We start from the raw sequence: 22,156 nt of genomic DNA on the forward strand, positions 1-22,156 counted from the left end.
ATAATTAGTAAATAGAGTCTACCTATGTGTAATTTAATCTCAGTATAAATACAGCTGTTATGTGAAGCCCTCAAAGGTTTGTTAGAGAACCTTAGTGAACAAACAGCATCATGAAGGCTAAGGAATGCACCAAACAGGTCAGGGATAAAATTGTGGGGAAGTTTAAAGCAGGGTTAGGTTATAGAAAAAAATCCCAAGCTTTGAACATCTCACGGAGCACTGTTCAATCCATCATCCAAAAATGGAAAGAGTATGGCACAGCTGCAAACCTACCAAAACATAGCCGTTCACCTAAACTGACAGGCCGGGCAGGGAGAGCATTAATCAGTAGCAGCCAAGAGGCCCATGGTAACTCTGGAGGAGCTGCAAAGATCCACAGCTCAGGTGGGAGAATCTGTCCACAGGACAACTATTAGTCGTGCACTCCACAAATCTAGTCTTTATGAAAGAGTAACAAGAAAAAAGCCATTGTTGAAAGAAATCCATAAGAAGTCCCTTTTGCAGTTTGTGAGAAGCCATGTTGGGGACACAGCAAACATGTGGAAGAAGGTGGCCTACAAGCAAAATGCTATGTGTGGCAGAAAACTAATACTACACATAATTTTGAACACACTATCTCAACTGTGAAATATGGTGGTGAAAGCATCATGCTGTTGGGATGCTTTTCTTCAGCAGGGACAGGGAAGTTGGTCAGAGTTGATGGGAAGATGGATGGAGCCAAATACAGGGCAATCTTAGAAAAAAACCTGTTAGAGTCTGCAAAGGACTTGAGACTGGGGCGGGGGTTCACCTTCCAGCAGGACAATGACCCTAAATATACAGCCAGATCTACAATGGAATGGTTTAGATCAAAGCATATTCATGTGTTAGAATGGCCCAGTAAAAGTCCAGACTTAGATCCAATTGAGAATCTGTGGCAAGACTTGAAAATTGCTGTTCACAGACATTCTCCATCCAATCTGACAGAGCTTGAGCTATTTTGCAAAGAAGAATGGGCAAAAATGTCACTCTGGATGTGCAAAGCTGGTAGAGACATACCCAAAAAGACTTGCAGCTGTAATTGCAGTGAAAGGTGGTTCTACAATGTATTGACTCAGGGGGTAGGAATACAAATGCACGCCACACTTTTCACATATTTATTTATAAAAAAAAAATTGAAAACCATTTATCATTTTCCTTCCACTTCACAATTATGTGTCACTTTGTGTTGGTCTATCACATAAAATTCCAATAAAATACATTTATGTTTTTGGTTGTAACATGTCAAAATGTGGAGACTTGCAAGGGGTATGAATACTTTTTCAAGGCACTGTAACTATGTGTGATCAGGTGATGGAGAAAGTAAAAACACAGTAAAATTCCAATTAGTATGAATACTTGGTGTGTCCATAAAATAATGAGAATGATGTTTTAAAGATTCTTCTATTTAAAAAGTTTACAACTGAACATTGTTTCCTTCAAAGTATACACCATGTGAGTGTACACAAGGCTCCCAGCGATTTTTCCATTCTATATAGCATCCCTGGAAGTCTTCAAGTGGGATGGCGTTCAGAGCCTGCGTAGTGGTTCTTTGGATGTTATCCACACTACCATAATGGTGTCCTTTCTCATGTTCAAATGCCGAGTCACGATTTCATGAACAATTGACTTGGTAATTTCTGCTTCCTCTGCAATCATTCTGATAGTGAGCCATCGGTCATGGTTGAGAAAAGACCTCACTGCATCTGCATTCTGTTCCGTTTTTGTCGATGGCTCACTATCAGAATAATTGCAGAGAAAACAGGAATTACCAAGTCAATTGTTCATGAAATTGTGACTCAGGATTCGAACATGAGAAAGGATACCATTTTGGTAGTGTGGATAACGTCCAAAGAGCCACTACACATGCTCTGAACCCCATCCCACTTGAGGACTTCCAGGGATGCTATGAAGAATGGAAGAATCGCTGGGGGCATTGTCTACACAAGGTGCATGCTTTGAAGGAGACAATGTTCAATTGTAAAATTTTTAAATAAAAAAAATTCTTGAAATATTCTCATTCTTTTCTGGACACATCTTTTATATATACTGTATATAATTTATGTATAGTGAGGTGAACCACTGAAGGTCAACTATATTGCCTTCAAAAGGTTGCCAACATCCCAAATAAGTGCATAGGATAAGACCCTTAAATAAGGGAACTTATATACCCCCCAGTACAATGGGACTTTATAGGCGAACAATGCGATTAAATTAAGTAAAAAATCTTTTATTTATTTAGAAAAGCATAAAAACAGAATATATTGAACATAAATCTCAACAAAAGTGCTTATGCAATAGATTTTGCTTTCATTAAGTTATTGTATACTTTTTGAAATAGGTTTATACCAAGATAGGTTGGTTACAACCTTTAGGCACATGTCTCTATACTGCTCATTAGTCATGATGACGATGTTTCCACCATTATCTGATGGCTTGATTGTGAGAGAATGCTCTCTTTTTAGGGATTCTAAGGCCAGTAGTTCATCATTAGTGAGATTACTTTGGGAAATTTGTGGTTTGCTAGTTTTTAATTTTTTTATCTCTGATGTGGTGGATGCTATGAATGCCGCTAGGTTGGGATTAGTTGTAAAGGGCGGAAATTTGTCTGATTTTTTTCTTGAATTTTACTAATGAGCAGTATAGAGACATGTGCCTAAAGGTTGTAACCAACCTATCATGGTATAAACCTATTTCAAAAAGTATTATAAACAAATTCCATGTTGCCTTCTATGATTTGGTTGATAAAGCGTTCTGTAGCGGAGCTATCGATAAAGACATTTGGGAATACATAAGAACACCATATCCACGTACCCCCACTTTGTATTGCCTTCCCAAAATACACAAAAACAAAGAAACCCCCCCCGGGCGTCCCATCATTTCCGGAAACGGGTCCTTAACTGAAAACTTGAGCAAGTTTGTAGACAGTCACCTCAGACCCCATGTTGCAGGTCTTTTTTCATACATTAAGGACACTATCCACTTGTTGCAAAATCTGGAAGAATTACATATATTACCACATTCGCTTCTATTGGCCATCGATGTCGAGGCACTATATAGCTCTATTCCGCACGATTTAGGACTCTCAGTCATCAGACATATTTTGTCACAATCTCATAAAGATGACCGTAAACTCAACTCCTTTCTCTTGGAATCTTTAGATTTCATTCTAACACATAACACCTTTTCGTTTGACGGCTCCCACTACCTCCAGGTGCAGGGGGTTGTGATGGGGACTTGTTGTGCCCCATCGTATGCCAACCTGTACCTGGGGGAGTGGGAGCGGTCACTCTTGTCAGACGATAGCCTCTCGTCATATACCACCCATGTAGCAGCATGGTTCAGATATATAGACGATATATTCATGATATGGAATGGGACACCTGAGGCCTTACATTCTTTTATACAAATCATGAACTCAAATAACTCTAACTTGTTTTTCACGATGACTTTCAGTGATACCTCAATTACTTTCCTAGATTTAAGCATAACCAAATCCATAGATGGGTCTTTATCCTGTGGTCTCTATCGGAAAGAGACCGCTGGAATCACCATTCTACATGCGTCAAGCTCACATCCCAAATCATTAGTTTCATCCATCCCATACGGACAATATCTAAGACTCAGACGTAACTGCTCAAATGATACTGACTTTGTCAGGGAAGCAAACAATTTAAGAGAAAGACTCCTTCAGCGAGGATACTCGCCTACATGTCTAAAAAAAGCCTTTAAAAAAGCCCGAGGACAATTAAGGCACAACATTTTGTTCTCTAAAAAAACACCTTCCACCTCTCAACCAGCCATTAGAGTAATTACCACTTATAACAAACAGCATGGGATTATTAACCACTTCAATACTGGGCACTTAGACACCTTCCCGCCCAGGCCAATTTTCAGCTTTCAGCGCTGTCGCAATTTGAATGACAATTGCGCGGTCATGCTACACTGTACCCAAACAAATTTTTTATCATTTTGTTACCACAAATAGAGCTTTCTTTTGGTGGTATTTGATCACCTCTGTGGTTTTTATTTTTTGCGCAACAAATAAAAAAAGACCGAAAATTTCGAAAAAAAAACAAGTTTTTCTTTGTTTCTGTTAAAATTTTTTGTAAATAAGCACGTTTTCTCCTTCAATGACGGGCACTGATATGGCTGCATTGACGGGCACTGATACGGCGGGACTGATGGGCACCGATGAGGTGGCACCAATGAGGTGGCACTGACGGGCACTGATGATGGGCACTGATAGGCGGCACTGATTGGCACTGATAGGTGGCACTGGTATGTGGCACTGATGGGCACTCATAGGTGGCACCAATGGGCACTCATAGGCGGCACTGATGGGCACTCGTAGGTGGCATTGATTGGTACATATGGGTGGCACTGATGGGTACTTATGGGTGGCACTGATGTGTGGCACTGATGGGCACTGATAGGTGGGCACTGATGGGCACAGATAGGCACTGACAGGTGGCACCGATGGGCAATGACAGGTGGCACCGATGGGCATTGACAGGTGGCACTCATAAAACATATTGGGGGCATTGCTGGAACATAATGGTGCCAATCAGTGCCCATTTGTGGGCACTGATTGGCACAGATTGGGCACATGTGGATGGCCATGGGGTACATACCTGGCCATCCACATGTTGCCCCTTCCCTGGTGGTCCTAGTGGCGATCCCTGGTGGTCCAGTGTGGTGATCTGAGGGGGGGCTGCGCTGATAAACAATCAGCGCAGACCCCCCCGTCAGGAGAACCGCCGATCGGCTCTCCTCTACTCGCGTCAGTCAGACGCGAGTGAGAAAAAGCCGATCAACGGCTCTTCCCATTGACAGCGTGATCAGCCGTGATTGGACACGGCTGATCATGTGGTGAAGAGCCTCCGCCAGAGGCTCTTTACCAAGATCGGTGGAGCGGTGTGTCAGGCTGACACACCGCTCCACCGATCGCCGCGATGCGGACCCCCGGGGGCGCGCAGCGGCATGTTATCCTGCTGGACATCATATGACGCCCAGTCAGGATAACGGAACCACTTCCCGAACGTCAATCCGCTATAGGGCGGGCGGGAAGTGGTTAAAAGTATCCTACAAAAACATTGGCATTTACTACAAATAGACCCCAATTTAAAACCACATATATCTGCAACACCCACTATTACTTATAGGAAAGCTCGTTCATTAGGGGATCATCTCGTAAAAAGCGAATACACAGGCACTTTCCGTTCAGATATATGCAAGCGACCAGGAACTTTTACATGTGGTGGATGTTCATGTTGCCGCTATATGAACACACAAATCAAATTCAAACTACCTAATGGAAGAATGTATAGGCGGAGACATTTTGCCAATTGCAAGACCCCTGGAGTTATTTACTTACTAACTTGCCAATGTACAGTCCCTGACAAAAGTCTTGTCGCTTGTGTACAAATTGACCTGAAGTGCCGCTAAAATATATTTCTAATCAAGATTTTTTACAAGAAATGGGTCATTTTAATCCCAACAGCTTTTGTAATAATGTTTCAGTGCAAAACAAAACTGACAAAAAGTATTCTAATATTCACAGCTTGGTAAAGCCCATTGAGTCAATTTTTGCCAAGACATAAGTGTTGTCGCCTTGTTATATGAGCTTCACCTGTAACTAACAATGGATCAATTAGGTCTCAGGTGTGTATAAAAAAGAACACCAGTACACTAGACCTTCTCAACTGCAACTAGACCTCTGCAAACATGCCTAAGATTCACCCGGAGACTAAAGTGTTGATTATCAAGAGGCTGAAGACCAGATCCACTGCTGATGTGGCAGACACCTTCAGTGTGTCTCAGCGTCAAGTTCAGAGGATAAAAAAAACATTTGAAGAGACTGGAGACGTTTTGGACAAGGCCAGGTCAGGCCCACCCCGCAAGACAACTGCTCGAGAGGACCATTTGTTGGCTCAAAAATCCAAGGCCAGCCCATTTTCCACTGCAGCAGAGCTCCACGAGACCTGGTCACCTGAAGTCCCTGTGTCAACCAGAATAGTTTGTCGAATTCTGTCTCAAAATGGCCTCCATGGTCGAATCAGTGCCCATAAGCCAGCAATAAACAAAAGACAATTGAAAAACCGTGTGGAATTTGCCAAGGGCCACAGCCTGCTAAAAGGATGGACTCTGGAAAAGTGGCAGAAGGTGGAATGTTCTGTTGAATTACACCACAGGCGCCGCAAATATTGCAGGAGACCTACTGGAACCCGCATGGAGCCGAGATTTACCCAGAAAACAGTGAAGTTTGGTGGAGGCAAAATCATGGTCTGGGGTTACATCCAGTATGGGGGTGTGCAAGGGATCTGCAGGGTGGAAGGCAACATCAATAGTCTAAAATACCAAGAAATCTTAGTTACCTCTTATATTCCCAACCATAAAAAAGGCCAAATTTTGCAGCAGGATGGTGCTCCATCGCATACTTCCAGCTCCACATCAAAGTTCCTTAAGGCAAAGAAGATCAAGATGCTCCAGGATTGGCCAGCCCAGTCACCAGACATGAACATCATTGAGCATATGTGGTGTAGGATGAAAGATGAAGCATGGAAGACGAAACCAAAGAATATTGATGAACTCTGGGAGGCATGCAAGACTGTTTTCTTTGCTATTCCTGATGACTTCATCAATAAATTGTATGAATCCTTGCCAAACCGCATGAATGCTGTCCTTCAAGCTCATGGAAGTCATACAAGATATTAAATTTGGATCTCACAGCACCACTACTTAATTTGCTGACATATTTTTGGATTTTCAGTAAAGTTGTTCAATTTCTGTATAGGCGACAAAACTTTTGTCTTGCCAAAATTTGACCTGTCTGTCTTGATTAAATGATAAATCTTTTTTCAGTGAAACTAATTTATTTCAGTGCATTAAACATCATTTGGGAGGGCTTTAGCTTTTCATATGAGCTATTTCTAACACCAATTGATTAATTAAAAGTCAGGTTAATAGCAGGAGTTTCTACAAAATAGAGAAGCGACAAGACTTTTGTCAGGGACTGTAAATGCTTTTACGTTGGCAAAACCAAATTAGAGTTCTATAAAAGGACGGCACGACATATCACCAGCATGAGGCAGGAGGACCCGGACCTCCCTCTGGGGCGACATGTGCGAGACCATCACACGGGCAAGCTTCCCCTTGTCCATTTCACCATCCTCGACCGTGTCCATCCGGACACGAGGGGGGGGTGATTGGAACAAGATCTTGCTCCAGAGGGAGGTCGGTTGGATCGCAAGCCTCAATGCAAAACAATTTCCAGGTTTGAATACCCAAATGAGTTTTCGTCCCTTCTTGGAGGGCTTTGTCTCAGGTGGGTGCGAAAAAGAATAAGAATCCAACACTGCATACCTAAAAAATATCTGATATATGCATTCTTGGAGAATATTCTTGAATTATTCAAAAGCAATGAGATATTTAATTATGTTTTTGATGATAAACTCCTCACATGATGCCACCTGTGCTCATGTAATATTGTTTTAACACATTTGTATACGTACAATGATTTTCATACTGTATTCAGTATTTATATATTTATATATGTTTGTATATAGTTTTGACATTTTTTGTCATTTGATTCGATGTACAAAATATTCTATATGTGGTATTGTACTAACTGTCATTTATGTTTACCCATTCATTGCGCTTCCAGCTATGTCCACCATGCTCAATTTACCAGAGTGGTGTCTTGCAGAACCACTGTACTTTGAAACACTAATTAACTTTGTTTTTGACTTAATATCTTTTTTATTTAGTTTATATTTTTTGGTTGTCTGGTTTTGGATCTGTCTCCGCCCGGCGCACGTGGGCCACGCCGGACCATCCTCGATGACGGCGTGGCACCTTTTTACACTGCAGACTCATCCGGTCACGGGCTTGTCATGACGGTGTTTTCGTGCGTCGGTGGGGCTGGTCTGCATGACGCTCCCCCAGCGCTCAGGCTCTGGGTGGGCGCCGTGCAGACCCGCCCCTGGGGCCTCACCATTGGATGCCCCAGGTCCCCTGCTTTTTTGTTTCTAAATAAAATTAGTTAGTTTGATTTTCATTTTTAATTCAAACCTTTCATGTATTTTGCTTTTCCCTATACGGCCGCAATAACCCACAATCTGTCTGTTTGTCCCCTCCCTTCTTCTTCATTTCTGCCCTTCTTGTTTATTTCTTTTCTTTCCCCTCTCCCCCCTCTGCGTGACCGCCCCCTTAGTTGCCATAGTGATGGTTGTTTTCCCCCTCTTTCATACATGATGTTGTCTGACCCTACGTTGCAGCAGGTATTAGTCTGGCAGTACATCGCCGCGCTTCACGTTACACGCTGTGACGCAATTATTCAGGGACGGTGCAGCCTCAGAGCCTTTTCGGGCCCCTGGTTGTCCGGCTTCCCTGTATGTGTCGCTCCGTTTGATGCATGCGCGTCACATAGAGCGGCACTCTCTCCACCTCTGCTGAAACTTCTCATGCGAACCTCTATGCACAGGCGCCGGCGGCTATTTAAGCCGCTCCTTGGCGTCCTGTCCAGTGTGTTATTCCACCACCAAGGCTCTCCATGCTCCAGCTGTCCATGCGCTACACTTCAATCTAATAAGTAAGTAATTCCAAACACCCCCCCCTTTCTAATGTGAGATATATCTTCATGCATGATACGTCTTCTGAGAGACAGAGGCAAGCAAATCTTGCCACTTTTTTATTTTGTACTTATACTTAAAAGCGGCTCAGCTGCATGATCATTTCATATCTACATACAGGAAAAAGATTTTTTTCTTTGCATTGTGAGACGGCGGCATTACTAATGTCCTGAATTCGGTAGTCCTTTTTGAATGCCTTCTTTTTGAAATTAGAAGTCCTGAAATAAATGGCCTTGTAAATATGGGATACTGGCCAGATATGTTGTTTAAAATCAAAGAGAAAGCCTTGTATGGCAAACAGTAAATAAAATGCATGCACATAAACCCATAAGTTTTGATAAGTTACCTAAAAACTTCCTTTTCCTTTCTTTTTAAGGTTATTTTGGGGATCCAGCAGGGTCATCCTTTCACTTGGGGGCCTTTGCAGAGCCATTTCTGAAGCCGGGGGATAACCATTACATACGCTGGTTGGTCAACTGACAGCCAGTGTGTTTTTATCTAAAAAAAATATGCAATTTGTCATCTTATCCAAAAGTGTACGCATGCGCATATCTTATGCATGTGCTTTTCATTCATAGAAAACTCTTTACTGGTATGTATGGTGGACACTGTGGGGTGCTCGGCTGCGAAACTTTCTTGCGTTCATAATGCTACATTATGCAAATTGTTTTCATTTGTTGTTTCAGAATGTATCTTCTACATATATAATTTTTCTCTCTGCAACACGCCTGTGAAGAAGGGACATCGTCCTGAAACATGTCAGGCTTCTAGAGAAAACATTTTGTCTATAAATGGAAGTATACAATAACTATATGAAAGCAAAATCTATTGCATAAGCACTTTTGTTGAGATTTATGTTCAATGTATTCTGTTTTTATGCTTTTCTAAATAAATAAAAGATTTTTTACCTAATTTAATCCCATTGTACTGGGGGGTATATAAGTTCCCTTATTTAAGGGTCTTATCCTATGTATATAATTTAAGGTATACATATGTTGACGTTTTCATTACATTTATTTTTTGATTTCTGTTCTGGTGTTATAGATTTATCCCTGCTGAACAGACAAGCAGACATAAAGGAAAGGCAAACTTCCACAGATATCCTGGAGGAGCTTATGTCTGAAGGAATAATACAGGGTCAGAGCAAGGTTGTTAGGAATGGGGAAGCATACGATGTCATGGTGAGTATGTGAGCACATATACTTTTCTACATGCAAACAACAGGAGCCTTTTTGGATCCCTTTGGTAGTAACATAACCATCTATTATAGACCCCTTTGTTTACAGGACTGATTGGCCCTACAGTCCATTACTACTAAAATGCAGTGCAGTTGGTGGTGTAGCATGTAAACAACTGAATTAGTTCCCAAATCCAATAAAACCTGGGGGCTACAAAATGGAAGGGGAGGCTTCTGTATTACTACATATTTCACTTGGATGTTTACAGACATCTCTATATTCTCTCCAATGCAAATTGTATAATAAGGCTATATCTTATATGCCTTCAGATGGAAACACCTGGGAAGCCTCTAAGAAGACCTCCTGCAAAGTTGGAGAAACTGAAAACCAAAAAGAAGAAAAATAAAAGTCTAACTAGAGAAGATATTGAAGCTAAAATGAAGGCTGCTGAAGAAAGAAGAAAGGTAGTAATATCCTGCATAAAACAGTTGACTAATCTGTACTAACAACTAAGGTATCCATAAACACTACAACAGTAATAGTCAACCAGTAGTCCAGGACCTTGTGTCCATCCTGGCCTTCCCTTTCAGTATAAAGTATGCGCTCAATGCAGCAGATTTATGGCTAGGATGGGCGAATCTGCCTGGCTTTGACTAATTTTTTAGATCCTGTTTAAAACTCTGCAAACCCAAACTTAGTGAAACTTAGTGAAGAATTCCATTGGCGTTTATGGGGAGAAGGGGACTCCTCTTAGTATACTTTTTTTTGGCCATTTTTAGGGCCAATATGCACACTACTGTAAGAAAAAAAATGGGAAGCTGGGCACTCCTGCTGTAAAAATACAGCAGGAAGAGGGTCTTTTACTCTTCAAGAGTAATAATAAATAAACCCAAATCCTTGTTATAGAATGCTTGGGTGATGCCTTCAAACGGTACAGTCTCCATAACTGCATACACTGATGTTGCATCCTTTTTGCTGTGAAATTGTTTTCTTTTTCTTTTACAATTAGTTTGGTGTACATACACCAGCAGCACAGCGTTCTAATTCTGAGTCATTTTATTTAAAAGAAAGGTTCTAGCATTGACATATGCTTTTTCCCTAAACAGTAATAGGCGCGCTTTGACTGACAGATATTGACCAGTAAACTACTGAGCCTGTCCCTATTTTCTCATTTAAAATGAATAGACTGCATATAATACAGAAACTAAGCCAGCAGCAGGGCATTTTTAATGGAGGAGAATTGGCTAAAATGTACTAGAGAAACGAGTACAGACAAGTGTTTTACTACAAGAATTAAGAGAACGATGACAGATGACACAGCAGTGTAAAATTGGCCAGCAACAGAACATTTGTAAAAAGCATGGCTGGGCCCAAATGTACTAGGGACAAAGGACACAAAGTTACAAGAATTAAGATACTGCAAAGGATACAGTAATGTAAAACTGGCCAGCAGAAGAACAGTTTTCGTTTGGGATAATAAGCCTAACCGATGTATGTCTAACTTTTATCTTTTGGGATGGGGTGGGGGGGAAAGTTGTTAAGGTGCACAATGTTCTTTGCTTTTTTTTTTTTTCTTTTAACCAGTTCCGGACCACCCACTGCACATATCCTGCGAAATAAAAAATAGTATAGGGCGCACAGGACTAGCGTAGTCCAAGTGATGTCTCTATTAGGGGTCGGCAGTCCAAAAATGAACGGGAGAAATGTTGGTTGAAAGGGATGAAAGGATGGTAATCTTCAGCAAAAAGGGCTGCAACTTTAAAAGACTTGAAGCAGGGTCTAAAATGACATAAAAACAAACAAAGGCGCCTCTAAGTGCAGAAGATAAACAATTTTAATACCCCAACTGGATTAAAAACACTTACAAAATAGGAGTAGAAAACAGGCACATCGTGGGTAAGGCTGCATTGGAAGGGGTCACGATCAGAGGAAGCCTTCAGGAGGATGGATGTAATCACTGTCAGCAGCGGTGTAAAACACAGGGAACAGCTGTGAAGCCGGCGTCGTCAGCGTGTGAGGGCTGCGAACCCGGAAGTGATGTCATCCGATGAGCGGCTCTGTGACCAGCCTGAACCGCAAACGAAAGGCCAGAGAGGGGATGTGATGTCATCAATGAGGGACGCGTTTCGGAACCGTCATTCGTTCCTTTCTCAACCTTGATCGTGACCCCTTCCAATGCAGCCTTACCCACGATGTGCCTGTTTTCTACTCCTATTTTGTAAGTGTTTTTAATCCAGTTGGGGTATTAAAATTGTTTATCTTCTGCACTTAGAGGCGCCTTTGTTTGTTTTTATGCACATATCCTGCTACAATGCGGCCCGACTGCGCGAAGCAACGTACCTGTACGTGCTCCCTGGTCTGGGGTGAGCGCGCGTGCCATCGGCGACCCACTCCCGCTGGTGCCAACCAGCGGGTCCAGCGACCGCGGTGGCCCCCCGCAATCGTTCTAGGGAATGACAGAACAGCGGTCTTCTATAAGACAGGGTGAGAGAGAGATCTGTGATTCCTACTAATCAGGAAGTCAGATCTCTCTCTCTGTCTAGTGTCAGCATCCCCCACACAGTTAGAAAGCACTCCTAGGGAACAGATTTAACCCTTTTTAATGTCTAGATAGCCCTATTAGGTAGCAAACAGAATTAAAGTACAGTTTTCTAACTGATCCTAATCTATCCCTATGCAATTTTTCTGCACTTCTTAATCTTTCTGTAAAACAGCTTCCAATACACTGACAAGATGGCTACCCTGTGTCCCCCTGTTTTATAATGAGGTGGCTGGCTTATCCAAAAACCTTCTTATTGACCATTCTAAGCCAGCTGGCTAGTGTGTTATGATTTTTTAAAAATTCTCTAAGGTGACTCTGCACATAAATTAGCTGTGACTGCAAATCTTAAACCCACAAGATTTGCCTCCAACCCATGGTGGCAGCAAGCTGAAGCGGAATCTTATCCCTATTTATAGTGTTTGAAGAGATGAGCATATTCGTAGCATGTACTGATTTTCTATTTGCTATTGAGATCAAAGCTCTGGCAAACAGTTTACACTAAAGTGACTGAAACTTAAACTGAATGCACCATGATTGTAAAGCAATCACTAAGTATATTAGCATAAGGTCTAACAGAGTCAGTAATGTTTCTTTGTATTGTGAATTGTTTCAAGTTAATACCAGTTGCAATGCTTGACTATTACAGACAAAGGAAGAGGAACTAAAGAAAAGGCTGCGTGAAAGGCCAATGACTGCATTGCCTAGTCAGTCTCAATTTAGAATGGAAGGGGCTTTCACTCCTGATGATGGACAAGAAGGTGAAGAAACAACTTCAACTGAAACCTTAGATTCTGCTGCACTGGAAAATGTAATGAGTGAACCAACAGAGAGTCTCAGAATTCCAGCTGATGAGCCTGATGAAATAGGTGCTGTGGAATCTGACAACACCTATAACAAACCTAGTGACCAGACCATTGACTTTGAAAATCATCTCTTTTGATGCAAACTCACTTAAAAAACATGTACTTTGATATATGCACCTGAGCACAGAAATATATACTGAAGTTTGATATTAGGATTGCAGTTCATATGCAATGCAGAAAGATCCTTCTTTCAGGTGCATAATAAAATGGGCCAAATCAATACAGGAACTGTTTAATGTTTATAGGTAGGTGTGAATAAATTTAAATGTACAAGGTGCAATTATGGAATTGTTCACTTGCAGAAAAGTGCGAAACTTCTTCTGACCCTTAAGCCTAGTACACACTAATGCACTGTACACACGATAGGATTTTCCGACAACAAAATCCATGTATTCTTTCCGACGGATGTTGGCTCAAACTTGTCTTGCATGCAAACGGTCACAAAAAGTTGGTCGGAAATTCCGAACATCAAGAACGTGGTGACGTACAACACGTACGATGAGCCAAGAAAAATGAAGTTCAATAGCCAGTGCTGCTCTTCTGCTTGATTCCGAGCATGCGTGGAACTTTGTGCGTCGGAATTGTGTACACACGATCGGAATTTCCGACAGCGGATTTTGTTGTCGGAAAATTTGAGAACCAGCCCTTAAAATTTTGTATGACGGAAATTCCGATGGAAATTGTCCGATGGAGCCTACACACGGTCGGAATTTCCGATAAAAAGCTCCTATCGAACATTTTCCATCGGAAAATCTGACCGTGTGTACGGGGCATAATAGTTTTTTGGGTTGAACAAAAAAAAAAAACAACTGCTTGGGTCAGAGCCACTGTACTAACAATGCAACGTTAGTACAGTGATCTTCCTCCATTGGCAGAGAGCACTGATCGGGAGTCGGTCGGCTGCTGGTTTTCCAGCATGCTCGTCCGACACGACCGGCTTCTGTCGGACCGGCTGACATACACATGGGCCGAATGTCGGTCGGTTTTTATTGAACTGGCCGATGTCTACCGACATTCGGCCCAGGTGTACAGGGCCACTGTTAGAAATTATGGGGCCCCATACAGCCTACCTGACGGGGCCCCCTTCAACCACACCCTTGACCCCACCCCTGTCTCCCGCCCTGATCCCGGCTCAAAATGAAATGCAGGTTTGTTGCTGTTTACATATGCGTGCGGAACCAACGTGTGCTTTCACAATTGTACGTAAGCACAAAGGAGCGAGGGTAGTTAAAATTTCTTTTAAATTGGATTTTATTTATTTTTTTACAAATCATTTTTTTTTTTTAATCTTACACTGTATCTTTACTTTTTTTTTTTTTTGCTTTTTTGCTTTCACAAGAGATGAACAACATCCCTTGTGATAGCATGGGTCATGACAGGTCCTCTTTATGGAGAGATCTGAGGTCTTTTAGACCCCAAATCTGTCCTCTGGCCTCCAAAGCATCTGATCAAACCAAGATCAGTTTGATCAGATGCTTGTTCAAGCCAGTAATGGCTTCTTTACATGAGAATGAAACCGGAAGTGATAAAATCCTTGTCACTTCCAGTTCTGATGTCACACAGTGGGAGGAACGACATCCATCCCTCTCACTGTGTCCCAGGAACACAATGCTATTGGTCACATCTTAAAGGCAGTAAAGGCGGTAAAGGCAGAAGTGGGACCTCTTTCCACTGCCTGTAAAAGTAATAAAGTGGCTTCTGAGCCACTAGGATTACTTTTACTTGGTGCAGAATCGCAGCGGCTAAAAAATGATATTTCGATCATTGCTTTAATGATGACCGAGATATCACCCTTCCAATCCAGTGACGTACTGGTACATCACTGGACGTGAAGCAGTTAAAGGAGATTGGTTTGGGGGGCAGTAAAAATGCAGCTCTGCTGCACTTTTACTGCTCCCCAACTGAAGTGTAAAGTAGCATCTCACTGTCTTATGATCATCAGCATTACAATAATCATTACACAGGCAGCACAGCAAGCAGGTACTCTATCATGGCTCTTGGGTGCTGACTTTGATAACTTATGGCTGTACTGAGTGTTACAGACTGTAACACAGCACAGCCATAACAAAGTCAGCACCCAAAAGCAGTGTGGCACAGAGCCATGATAGAGTACCTCCTTGCTGTTCTACTTGTGTAATAATTGTAATGCTGATGATAACTTGCTGTGCAGGTAGATATAATGGGACACAGTGAGGATTATATGCTCTATTATTCACTCACTGTGTCCATTCCAGCCACAATCTCCTCCTGTTGTTCCCTGTCAGCCGTTCAACTGCTTCACATCTCGTGAGGACTGCAGCCAGGAGCCGGATGGAGAATCACTGTATCACTCTGCCAGGCGGGACTAATAAAATAGTGGGGCAGCATGATTTAAATGTGCCCCGAAAATAAAGAAATAGTCCCCCTGCTGCGCTTCCCTCCTGAGCCCCTCTGTTGACCTGATGGGGCCCAGGAAAATTATATACCCCCTCCATAAGCAAGTAGAAGTGGGGGAGGAGTTTAGAAAGTTTTTTTTTCAAAGCAGTAACGAACTATTGCTGCCCGGGCCCTGCTGTGTACTTGATGGGGGCAGGCCCAGTAAAACAGGACCGGTTGTACTGCCCTACCACCTTTGCAGTCAAATTGGAATAACACTTACTTTATATTTATTACATGTTTTCATTCACATAGAATTGCTTTTAAAAATAATGAAAAATTGCTGCTTACCTTTTTATTTACAGTAAAATCCTATAAAATCTTTTTAGTTTTCCCTATGTATGTAATATTAAAGTGGGAGTCCGGCGACCAATCTTTTTTTTTTTTAGGTCATTGAGACACTTTGCTAATCCCAGAATAATACTCACAGTTTGGGTGTAATATTTCCGCCTCTGTCTGTTTTCGTACTGAAGAATAACTTTAAAAATGTGATGCTGGCTGTTTCCATCTTGCTTGTGGGCATGTGAAGCCCACAAGCATTGATTTCCTGGATGCCGTGAATTCTGTTCATTCACAGCTTGTTCACATGCATGATCATTGTTCTCACACTGAATCTTGGGAAGCCTGACACTAAGCTCCCAGGAGATAGTGCGGCTCCGGGGAAAGGCAATAAACACTCCTACTCCCTTGGGAGGAGAGACAGGAAGTGCCACAATCAAGTACAATATAAAGGTAATTACAGCGATAAAAAAAAAATTCATGCGGCATTTGAACATCTATGCAATTAACTGAAGGGGGTAAGATTAAGTTAAAAATTTGAGTGGAACCCCGGTTTAAGGAAGGAGCTGGGAAGTTATGTTTACTATATTTAACCCTGTCTGTACTGTGCTGGCAAAGTTGTAAACTTAGATGTGAACAATGTCTATCCTAACAAGCTTGGATGGTAGATTGGTAATGCATTTTAGACCAATCTGTCCCTAAAGTGTCCCTTGCAAGTTATTCTGAAAAACACAATGACTTGCAGCTTCCACGGGTATTGCTTAGGTATGAGATATGCATACTTACATTGGTCCAGGCTAGACCATTGTAACTATGCACATACAGTACATTCATACCTAAACCACAGCTTTAAGCTGACACTAGTAGCAGCAACAGATACATGTTTAAAGAGGAACTGCAGTCTGCTCACATAGTTTGTAGTAAAAACATCTTTGCCATTCTGAAGCTTCCCTCCAACCACTTTGCATATTATGTTATATATTCTGTGGTTCTGTACTTGCCAAATATTCTGCAGAAATCTCCCTCCACTGAGTGTGGCTGCATCCATTTTAAGTGTGGGCAGCTGAAGCTGCTGCCTGTTCACTTCCTGGATTTACACAGAGGCACACCTCCAGCTCTGCAGCCCTGCAGCAATCATTGGCCCTCTTATGACTCATCCTCCCCTCCCTTCCTGGAAAACTCTCACAAGAGTGAAAGAGAGCTTATGCATGATGTCATAAGCCTAGGCTTTTTACCAGACAAGAAACAGGAAGTGGGCTGTATAAGGTATTTACTGGCAGAAAATAAATATTTTACTATCCAAAGTTAAAACAACAAAGGCAAAAAGATTTAATAGATGGAAAGTTGAAAAAATAACCGAAGGTCCGCTTTAAGAAGTGTTTTGGACACATTTTAAAAGACCACTTTTCAGTTGACTTGAATGGGAAAGTACATGTCAGTAAAAAAAATGCAACATGAACAAATGTTTTGAAGGCACTCAATGCAATATATCATGTGTGAACAAAGCCTATCAATTAGTGTTTACATTCTTCTAAAAGCTATCCTATGGGGTTGATTTACTAAAAATGGAGAATGCAAAATCTGGTGTAGCTGTCCATGGTAGCCAACCAGCTTCTAACTTCAGCTTGTTCAATTAAGCTTTGACAAAAAAAATGGAAGCTGATTGGTTTCTATGCAGAGCTGCACCAGATTTTGCACTCTCCAGTTTTTAGAAGAATGCATACACAGAAGAAAAATCAACACTAATTGATAGGCTTTGTTCACACATGATATATAGCATTGAGTGCCTTTAAAACATTTGTTTATGTGGCATTTTTAGTTTACTGACATGTACTTTCCCATTCAAATCAGCTGAAAAGGGGTCCTTCATAATTCTTTTAAAATGTGTCCAAAACACTTCTTTAGGTATGAATGTACTGTATTGGCATAGTTACAATGGTCCAGCCTGGACCAATGTAAGTGTGCATATCTCATATCTAAGCAATGCCTGTGGAAGCTGCAAATCATTGTAGTAGTCACTGCTGCTACAGTGACAACTGCAGTGTCCAAGTTTCAGCGCAGATTGGCTGTCCTGCTGTATAGTGTCCACAGAGGGCTGCTCGTTTGGCATTGATTTTTTAAAGATGCATGGTCATGAGGAGGCACTAGTATAGAACATGTATGCAGCTCAGCTATTACAAATTCACAGGCTGCATGCATAATCTGTGGCAGTAGATAATAGAGCGGAGATAAATGTGGCAACTCAGGAGCTTGGACCTTAAAAACCAAGTTGATGATGCCATCTTCTGTATTTCTCTTCTTTTAATTCTGACATGGGGTAAGTCAACAAATGCTAAAATCTCAGAGCCCCGCTAAGAAGGATAGAGGTTTTCTCATAGTACCTACCCACACATCCCTGAAAGTGGAAAGCCCCTGGAATACATTAGAAAGTGTTAAAGTGGATGTAAACCTGAAAAAAATGTTTTAATTACGGCTTGCACCTTGTACATTATAGGGATTCATATCATCTGTGCCCAGTCTTGCCACAAAGAGGTAATCCAGCTCTGAGCAATCCTCTTATCTTTTTTCAGTGAGATAAAAACTGACACACAGAGAAATTGTAGTCAGTTCTTCCCCCTTGCTGTAAGTGACAGGTGATTTACATATCTCATGTACGAGCCTGAGAGACATTCTGTGTACTTCAGATCCCCTCCTCCTTTCTTTTCCAGCTCTCCCAGGATTGGCTGCTCCACACCTCAGCATGATTGGGCATGCTGAAGTCATGTGGTGACTTTTCTGGGTTTTGAATGGATGTTAGTTATCATGGAAAGGATGAGAGTGGGTTTACATCCACTTTACGTTTAAAAAAACATATACTTTTTTTATTTCAATCCAGACTGTCAAGAACTCAAGAATATTTTTATTATTTTATCAATGTCATTAATTGCACATATATCTTGCTATATATTCATGCATTACGTTGTACTTTAATGTTTTCAAGTTTGCCCAGCTGCCTTCCCTGTCAGATAAAAAGGAAATGAGGAAATCTTTCCCGATGGGACAGAGAAATCAATAATAGAAGTATTTTTTATAATCATGTTTTTTTATAGAGTGAGGAGTGGTGGTTGTTCCAATTTTTTATTGTCTGCTGTGCCCTGTGACGAACGCAGGTGTCAGATCCCTGCCCTCCTCGCTAACTCGCGACAAAGTACCGGCCAACCTCACACCATGCTGTCACTTACGTAACAATGCCACTCTCAACTACGCCCAGCACAAAGATTTTCCAGCTTGCGGGACCACAATCCAGGTGCGAGCAGCCTGAGAGCGATTTTCACTGGGCTAATTACGCAATTGACGCTTTAACTGCCACCACTGATATTTGTTTTAGGAAGGGTCAGGACTTCCATCAATTTAGCAATACCAATTATGATTTCAGAATAAGCGTCATACACTGCCACCACAGAAAGGTCTGCTCAGAAGCCTTACCCTAAAACAGTACCACTCTTTTAAGAGGCAGGTTCTTTTATAGCTTGCATTAAGAGCTTTAGAGACAAGGTTAACACTTTTCAGCGTAAAGGTTTATTATGAAAAGGTCAAGTTGGTACAAATAAAATATTTACAGAAAAAAGATGTTTCAAAAGGATAAAGACAATATACAGCCACAAAGAAATAAGGTACAATTGGGGAGGAAGAATACTTTCAATTAATGTCCGAGGGTTGATCAGAGTTCAATCGATGAGCTGGGTAATCGGTTCTCAAACTTGGCAGATGTTCCTGCTTGGATGATAAAAGGAGAACTGACCATTGGCTTCTCCTCTTTTCTGTCAAATCAAAGGGGGTGTTGACAGTGACCAGTGACCAATCGTCTGGTCATCTTGTTTAGGGGTTGGGTACTGGGAGGTGTCTACACTCATGACCATGTCCCAGGTACACTTTGTGATACATATTCATATTTCTGCATTTATAGTGTTTACAGACTCCAAATATCCATATTATTGTTCAGCGTGAGATTTGCTTCAAAACAAATATAAACATGCCATGTTTCTACTGTCTAGTTTACCTAGGAGGAATAAGTGGTACCAGTGGTTTCCCATATGACCTGACATAGGGGTGTCTGGACGTGAAATGTTACAAATTAACTGAGGAAACTAAATATGTCCATATTATGGCTATGCTATTATTACTTTGGAAGTTATGAAACATGCTGAAATTTCATACGTATTCAAATGTTTTAAGCTTTATGTGCATTCAGGTATTTACGACCGATATCTGCTGGTTCTCAGAATTGAGAGGGTGACTGTTTTACGACAGGCCTGAACATCCTGCCAGGCCTACATGAGTTGTTTTTACAGACCTAGCCTGGTCCTGCTTTCTCTGTTGAGATAACCGTTCCTTTGAAATATAAACCTATGAATTCCTAACACAAGGGAGGAGGGAGAGAGAGATTTTTCTGTAATATTACGGTTAGCCAAGCTGTCATGGCAGCCCTAAGGTTCTCACACAACATGGCCACTAGCTACAGCTTTTCATGTCCAGTACGTGATATCGTTACATGCACTGGTTAGGCAATTCCTATTCACCAACTTTGTAGACATCAGGACAGTGATAAGCAACCTACCCACCTGGGACCAAAAGAGCAAGTAACAGCCTGATTTACTGTAGAAGTTCTCTGGATTTAGGGCTGGTTCACACCTCGAAAACGCACTCCAGACCCCTTTCGGATGCATTTCTGCATTTGTGGTTTTAACACATTTTTAACATGTTCTGGTGCATTTTTGATGCATTTCTGGATGCATTCCATATGCCTTTTTTCTTTTTTTTTTTTGTACTGGGCTCTGGTGCATTTTTGATGCGTTCCAGTGCATTCCAGCACATTTTTGATGCGTTTCGCCATGCTTCAGTACAGTCCAGTGCAGGAAAGATGCAGCAAGTTCTACTGTTTTTTCTGGAACTGGAATGCCCTGGAACTGACCGCACCGGTGTGAACTATGACATTTAAATCCTGCAAGGCTATTTAAAACGTACCCCATTATCCCCAAAGTACCCCATTATCAGTGGGTCCTACATAGAATAAAAGGTGCTGCATCTCACCCATGGGAGCCAAACTCCTCTTTATGGGAGATCTATAAGGACTTCTCCTATAACACAGGTGGACACTAAGAGGTAATGAAGGGGGGATGGGGTGCCCTGGCCCAAGGGATCTGGTCAGGACCCTTACAATATACAAACAACAGACTTGGGGGGCACACCCTAAAAAATGCGTTTACATTCAAGATGGTGCTGCTATAAGACCCCAAACAGAACAAAATAGATTACAGTGCACACATACTAAAATGACGTTTAAATCCTGCAAGGCTATTTAAAACACCTGAACATATTCAAAAATATGGGGATTTGGTTACACCATAGGACCATATAGTACTAAGCCCACTACTGCCCACTAGTGCTAAGCCCACTACTTGACGCAGTAGTGGGCTTAACACTATATGGTCATATGGTGTAATCTCCCCATATTTTTGAATATGTTCAGGTGTTTTAAATAGCCTTGCAGGATTTAAATGTCATTTTTGTATGTGTGCGCTGTAATCTGTTTTGTTCTGTTTGCGGTCTTATAGCAGCACCATCTTGAATGTAAATGCATTTTTAGGGTGTGCCCCCCTGTTGTTTGTACTGGTGTGAACTATGCCATTGGAAACCATATAACCTACTTTCCATGCGTTTATTTATGCAGCAAAAAACGCACTGGACTGCATGTGGTGTAAACTGGCCCTCAGTCTTTAAGCTGCCGCAACGTGATTTTGTGCATCCAGTCATTTAATACAAAAGGAAATAACTGAAAATGCCTGTATTGATACACAGTACCTAAAACCAATCCATATTTGAGGCCGGGTCCACACCTATGCTAACTGGATGTGGATTTCCCCGCATCCAATTCGCATGACAGGAGATTGAGACCGGCTCTCTATGGAGCTGGTTCACATGTCTCCGTTGCGGCTGCGGAGCAGCTTGCACAGGAATGCTGTGCGTCTTTGTCTCCTGCAGGACTGAATTCAGGCAAAAATTTGGCCTGAAAGGGAGAGCAGGGACGCACCGGACCCCTGTTGTGAGCCGCATTTGTTGGAGGTGTGAACCCAGCCTGAATGTTATTGTTGCAGAAAATTTAACTTTATTTATTTATAAGACAGTTTTCATTTATTTTTTTTATAATTAATAATTTTGTTGTTTGGCTTTTTCTTTAATAATGCTGGC

At 41.7% G+C, this 22,156-nt stretch overlaps 1 protein-coding gene across 1 annotated transcript in view; it reads left to right on the forward strand.

The window, feature by feature from the left end:
- The window catches only part of STMND1 (stathmin domain containing 1), a 32,537-nt gene extending 16,564 nt beyond the window's left edge, over nucleotides 1-15,973 (forward strand). The window contains exons 3-5 of the mRNA XM_073631109.1: nucleotides 9,696-9,832; nucleotides 10,159-10,293; nucleotides 13,018-15,973. Coding sequence (XP_073487210.1) covers nucleotides 9,696-9,832; nucleotides 10,159-10,293; nucleotides 13,018-13,311 — 566 coding nt within the window. The 3' untranslated portion in view covers nucleotides 13,312-15,973. The remainder of the gene's footprint in view (nucleotides 1-9,695; nucleotides 9,833-10,158; nucleotides 10,294-13,017) is intronic.
- Nucleotides 15,974-22,156: the final 6,183 nt, after the last annotated feature.

This window comes from Aquarana catesbeiana, linkage group LG05 (genome assembly GCF_042186555.1).
Source record: "Aquarana catesbeiana isolate 2022-GZ linkage group LG05, ASM4218655v1, whole genome shotgun sequence".
In the NCBI taxonomy this organism is placed as follows: Eukaryota; Metazoa; Chordata; class Amphibia; order Anura; family Ranidae; genus Aquarana; species Aquarana catesbeiana.